The sequence below is a fragment of the Lampetra fluviatilis genome, chromosome 24, assembly GCF_964198595.1.
Source record: "Lampetra fluviatilis chromosome 24, kcLamFluv1.1, whole genome shotgun sequence".
In the NCBI taxonomy this organism is placed as follows: domain Eukaryota; kingdom Metazoa; phylum Chordata; class Hyperoartia; order Petromyzontiformes; family Petromyzontidae; genus Lampetra; species Lampetra fluviatilis.
Genome location: NC_136298.1, coordinates 4573903 through 4579902, shown reverse-complemented (window position 1 = coordinate 4579902; position 6000 = coordinate 4573903). Strand labels below are relative to the sequence as shown.

The 6000-nt window shown below is 52.0% G+C and overlaps 1 protein-coding gene across 3 annotated transcripts in view; it reads right to left on the bottom strand.

Annotated features, from left to right (window-relative positions):
• The window catches only part of FREM1 (FRAS1 related extracellular matrix 1), a 57296-nt gene that overhangs the window by 4915 nt on the left and 46381 nt on the right, over positions 1-6000 (bottom strand). For all 3 annotated transcript variants that reach the window (XM_078867548.1, XM_078867549.1, XM_078867550.1), the window contains exons 33-36: positions 5568-5615; positions 3920-4117; positions 2888-3019; positions 983-1098 (exon numbers count right to left, since the gene is read on the bottom strand). In XM_078867548.1, the coding sequence (XP_078723674.1) occupies positions 983-1098; positions 2888-3019; positions 3920-4117; positions 5568-5615 (494 nt within the window). The remainder of the gene's footprint in view (positions 1-982; positions 1099-2887; positions 3020-3919; positions 4118-5567; positions 5616-6000) is intronic.

Below are 6000 nucleotides of genomic sequence, written 5' to 3'. Positions count from 1 at the left end.
GGCAAAGGTGGTGCATCAGCCAGTCATCTCGGTCATCTCGGTCAGTCGACCAGTGGCACCTGCTGGGTCTGCCCCGTGACCTCCTGCAGCGGGCGTTCGACACTTCACGTGGCCTCAAGGTGCACTTGGCCTGGCACAAGCGTCGTGGTGACGTCACCGCCACTTAGTGGCGAATGGCGGTTGTTGTTGTATGTGTGTGCTTGCGTGTGTGTATGAATGTGTGTGTACGTGTGCATGAGTTTCAATGTGAGTGTGCGTGTGTGCATGCGTGCATGGTGGGTGAGTGTGTGCGTGTGTGTGAGTGTGTGCGTGAGTGTGTGTGTGTGCGTGCATGTGTGTGAGTGTGTGCGTGTGTGTGAGTGTGTGCGTGAGTGCGTGTGTGTGTGTGCGTGCGTGCATGTGTGTGAGTGTGTGCGTGAGTGTGTGCGTGTGTGAGCGTGTGTGTGAGTGCGTGTGTGTGAGTGTGTGCGCGAGTGCGTGCGTGCGTGTGCGTGTGTGCGTGATTGCGTGCGTGTGTGTGAGCGTGTGCATGAGTGTGTGCGTGTGAGTGTGTACGTGAGTGCGTGCGTGTGTGTGAGTGTGTGCGTGCATGTGTGTGTGTGAGTGCGTGCGTGAGTGTGTGCGTGCGTGTGCGTGCGTGTGCGTGTGCGTGAGTATCAGTGTGCGTGTGTGTGCGCGAGTGCGTGCGTGTGCGTGTGCGTGTGTGCGTGTGCGTGTGTGCGTGTGTGTGTGCGCGAGTGCGTGCGTGTGCGTGTGTGTGCGCGAGTGCGTGCGTGTGAGTGCGTGTGTGTGCGTGCGTGTGCGTGTGAGTGAGTGCGTGTGCGTGTGTGTCCGTGCGTGCATGTGTGTGCGTGTGTGTGTGCGCGAGTGCGTGCATGTGCGTGTGTGTGCGCGAGTGCGTGCGTGTGAGTGCGTGTGCGTGCATGCGTGTGCGTGTGAGTGAGTGCGTGTATGTCCGTGCGTGCGCCGTGTCTGCCCTCACATCTGCCGGCAGCTCCGCTCGGCCTCGGCCCAGTTGGCGGACACGGAGGCCACGAGCAGGAAGCAGCGTCCCCCGTGGAGCGTCCACGCCGACGGGCACCGCCGCCCCACCGCCTCCTTGCTCAGAGGGAGAGAGAGACAGGAGTCATCACAACAAAGTCAAAGATTCCCCGTGTAGCCTTTACAGACTGTTGGGGCAAGTGCTGTTAGCGAGTAGAACCTATGAAGGCCGGAGTGGCACACGAGGGGGTGGGTGGCCAGCACCACGCCTGGCTGCCTTCGTCACCCCAGTGGCGATGTTTACACACCGCAACGGGTAGCCATTTGAGGCTGAGTCGACCTAGGGGAGGCTCAGAACCAGTTCAGATATTCGTCACTATTGTTGGCTTCGCGCACATATCATGCACGCGCACACACACACAACACGGTCATTCGCAAAGATCTCCCTACAGCCATACAGACTGTTGGGGCGAGTGCCGTTAGCGAGCACCTATTAAAGGCCGGCACGGCGCACGAGGGCGTGGCGTGGGCAGTACCACGCCCTGCTGCCTTTGTCTCCCCAGTGCGGATGTTTAGGCCGAGTCGAAATAGTGGAGACCCAGGACTGGTCATCATATTCGACATTGATGTTGGCCATGAGCGGGAATCGGACTCAGGTCACCGGGTTCATTGTGCAGTGCGCTAACCAATGCAAAAAGCTCCGTCCATAGTCAAACTGTAATTTTAACACACAAAGAGGTATCGTCACAAACACATCAACACACACGTGCAGATTTAGCGATACCACAATTCGTAATTCATTTGTGAGTTAAGACACGTAATGTTCTGGCCAGATTTGCGTCGTAAGACTCTCCACCACCCTTCATAGCCAACAAAATTCAACCATCACATTCGCAAGCTTCTAATGCAACCAAAAATTATTGCTTCAGTTCGCTGGCGAGTTGAAGCAACAACGATGCAGATTTGGCAGCAATCGGATACAGGGACTCCTCGACTTACGGACATTCGACTTACGAACTTTCAGAGATACGAACAAGCCTGTCTGTATGTCCAGTTGCCTGTTCGGACCGAGAACCGTAAGTTTAACCACTGCGGTGGTGGCCGCTACATCTGCAAATCGTGAAGAACCAGTGGCATCTGCATCTGCAGGAGATTATACAACTTTTAAAGCCATTCCCCCTGTTTAGTGTACATGCCGAACAACATGTTTGGAATCGACAGGAGAAAAGTTGAACTTATGAACAAATCGATTTGCAAACAGGCCTCTGGAACCTAACTCGTTCCTAAGCAGAGGAATCCCTGTACAACGCTTCGCTTGAAACTGCGCCAAACACCTTAAGGACAAAATCCAAGGAAGTCAGAGTAAAATCCACGTCTTCCTGGAATGTCATTCTTCCAGGCAATGTCCTTCTACTGGAATTTTCTGAATTCCGTCCCGAATTTTGTCCTCAAGACGCTTGGCGCAGTTTTCAAGCGGAAGGTCGCGTACCGAAACCGCTACATTTCTGCGCGTGAATTTTCCTTTAATTTACGGGGTGAGCTGAACCAATGGTGTTATCGGTGCGATAAACACTCGTGCGCACCTCCGACTAGCACGGTTGGCTACGTACGGTGCGAAACAAGTTCAACGTGCACACGTACATACATTGTACACCACGTGGCAATGTCATACGGTTCGCTGCGTCGACGTCATCTGTGACGGCACAAATTTGGCCACATCGTCACGTGGCCTAACCCGAAAATCAATTGAGAATTAGATACGACAATGTCTCAAAATTGTTAACAAGCAAAACAAAATCCTTTAGCAGTTCAGCATGGACACGCACTATTATTCGGCAAGATTACACATTTATTGACACAATATAATTATTGAATAATGAGCTTATTGCATGCGCGCGCGCCTTACCGTCTGTTTGGGGTCCCAGGCGTGCCACGTAACCCCGTCGCACTTGAACAGCCGATTGCTGTTCGGGTCAAAGTGCATGAGATCTTTCAGTTCCGGGGTACAATGCTTGGGAAAGGTGGATTCTGCGAACACCTAGACAGCAGAAAGGAAAACTCTTGCAGGTCAATCGCAGCTTATTTTATTTTTTAATCACCACCCCCATTGGCCATGCAGTTGTGCGGGATCCATGGTGAGGGCGGAGGGTGGAGGGATGCGTGATGTCAGCGTGATGTGGGTGACGTCATACTATATTCGGACAAAAACAAGTTTTGCTGGCTGGCGCTCAGGCGGGTGGGGGCAAGTTTGCAGTGACGTCATCATGGAGATGTGACGTCAACACCGCGCACTTGCCCGCAAGCCCCTCGCCAGCCAGCCAGCCAGCCAGCAAAACTTTTTGCTAATATAGTCTGATAAGTCACAAGATGAGAAGAGGAGAATGAGAATAGGTTAACCACGGTAAGGAAAATGAGTATACCTGTGTGTCTACGGAAGAAAGTTTTCATCAGTGCATGCAGCCTACAATAACATGGATCTTAAACATGAACAGTGACAAAGAAAATGGAACAATAACTTCATAGTGCAGGAACGCATGGAGAGACGCATGCTTGAAATGGCGCCAAGGGACAGAACAATGGACACAGGGGGAAGAAACAAATACAATCCGGAGGCATCACGTCGACAATGACACAAAGTAAATGGGCTTGGGAAGGACACCACAAGACAGGATGAGAGTCCACGGACAAGACTGGTGACAGAATGGCGGTCAAAGGAGAGAATGCACCAAAGAGGATGACCGTCGTGGATAAATGAAGTGATGAGATCAGTTTGTGTGCTGCAGTGAGATGGCTAGTGGCAGCATTGAACCATGAGGAATGGTGATGGCATGGGAAGGCCTTTAGCAATGGATTGACAGTAGCCGACGACGATGATGATGATGATGGAAATACAGTTGCGGTGAAAATGTCACAACTCAGTCGAGTACCGAGGCCTAACCTGTTCCTGGGAGTCTTGCGGGCCTGGGGCCGGTGCTGGTTTGTCTGCCTGAACAGGCGCCTCTTGTGCCGGGTAGGCAGCGGGCGAGAAAGGGAGGCTCTCGGGAGCCTGGCGGGCCCGCACCGACACGCTCGCCTGCGATAGCGCCGCACCGCCAACCGCTTCCTTCTCCAGACGCAGCGGCACGAGGCCGTGGTACTGCCAGGGGAATTCACGGCACAAATCCCTCGCGGAACGAGCGACACAAGCCCCAACGAGCACACCATGGCACAGCGACTTCACGCTTCGTGCGTCGCTCTTTCCCATGGCGGGGGGAGTTGGGCCACCTCTTGTGATACAGAAACCGCCAAAATAGCTTGTGAAGAACAGATGTCTCGCAATATCGGAAAGAGGGGAGAACGACGTGTAAATGCATTGTCTTGCGTGATGTGTGAAGGTTTTATTACTACACAACTCACAAAAACCAGGAATTTTAATTCCCCCAGAAGACTTTTCAATCTAGATGATCTAAAAGTGCATAGCTCCCAGCGGCTTCCTAATATCGGAAGGGAGAGCGTTCCAGATAGCCACAGCAAGCGCACCTGAAAGCGCGTGAAAGCATCGTACGTTGCATCGTTTGCGCAATTTTGACAGCAGACCGCTGTGGAGTTTGAAACTCCACAGGCCTGTGCAGGAAACCGCAGCCAAACGTTGAAGGCAACCAGAACTGGAGCCAATGATTGCCCAAGCTCTGTGGTCCTATATTTGTATGTTTGGCAAACTCCATCAATGAATTCCGCTACAGGACTGCCTATACACTCAATCAGCACCCGTACAGATGGAAATTAAACCACGTGTTAGGCCCCGTGTGGTCATGGGCCAGAATAGCTACCTTATCAAGAGGACAATCCTGGGAAAACCAGCACAGGTGCCAACCCTCGTCAACCCTACAGATGTAAGCATTAGGCTGCCATTTCGTCAACCATTTTATGTACATGTAAATATAAATGGATATTGCTATGACAATCTCTACGTGGTAAATGGGTTCAAAATATCGGCAGCCCACAGCTTCAACTGACTAAAAACTAAACAGTTTTTATTTTTATTTTACCAGGTAAGGCCCACTGAGCTATGTAGCTCTAATTGACCTGGTTATCACAAATGGTAGCTCAACCAAGTGGCTTATCACGTGGAAACGTATCGCAGTCAGACAGTCTAAACGCACGTTGATTCTAAATGTGGAGGGGAAAACCGGAGGACTCGGAGATAACGATAGGAGCACAATAACAAATACTCAAATGGTGCTGTTAGATGCCTGAATGACCATGAGCTTATGGCATTCCCAGTTTAAGTATACACGAATAATCCCTTTCATCAATCCGCTTCCAGATGAGGGACTTCCTCCACCGTGAAGATTGTGGGGGTTATTTGACCATACTTCACCGTGCTGGTCAGTGGGTATTGACGAAGGCAAGGACCACAGTCGTGGGGGAACAGAATCACCGGGACAACGAATGGCTTTGCTGCACTGCATCTGTACACAACAGCCTGCCGTGCATGACGGTCAGTCACCCCAACACTGTCCAGGCTCAACTCTTGCTTAGCTTCTGAAGTCTACTACGGAGGATGGAAGTGAAGTTCTGAGGGGAGGGGGGAGGGGGGTTCTTACCGTCCACATGACGTCCGTCTTGTTCCTGATGACGGAGGACGGAGGCACCTGTCGAGACAGCGCAATTGACTTCAGAATAATAATGGCAAGATGGTCGCTCACTCTCGAAGAAGGGAGGGAGGGGACAACTCAGAGGCACGAGGAGGCACCACAGACGAGCGGGAAGAAGGCAGCAGCTGTCACACGGTGAGCTGGCGGCCAACAATTTCCCCAGCTCTGCAGTCCTCTGTATATAGAGATTACGGTGTTTTCTGCCATTATTAAGTCTTCCCCATTCTGATCACGTTCGTGCACGTCATCAGTTTTTCTTACTCTACTTCTGGTTGCCTTCAACGCTTGCCCACAGTTTCCTGCACAGCGGTTTTCAGTGAAATTTGCGCAAGCGACGCGATGTACGATGCTTTCACGCGCTTTCAGGTGCGCTTGTTGTGGC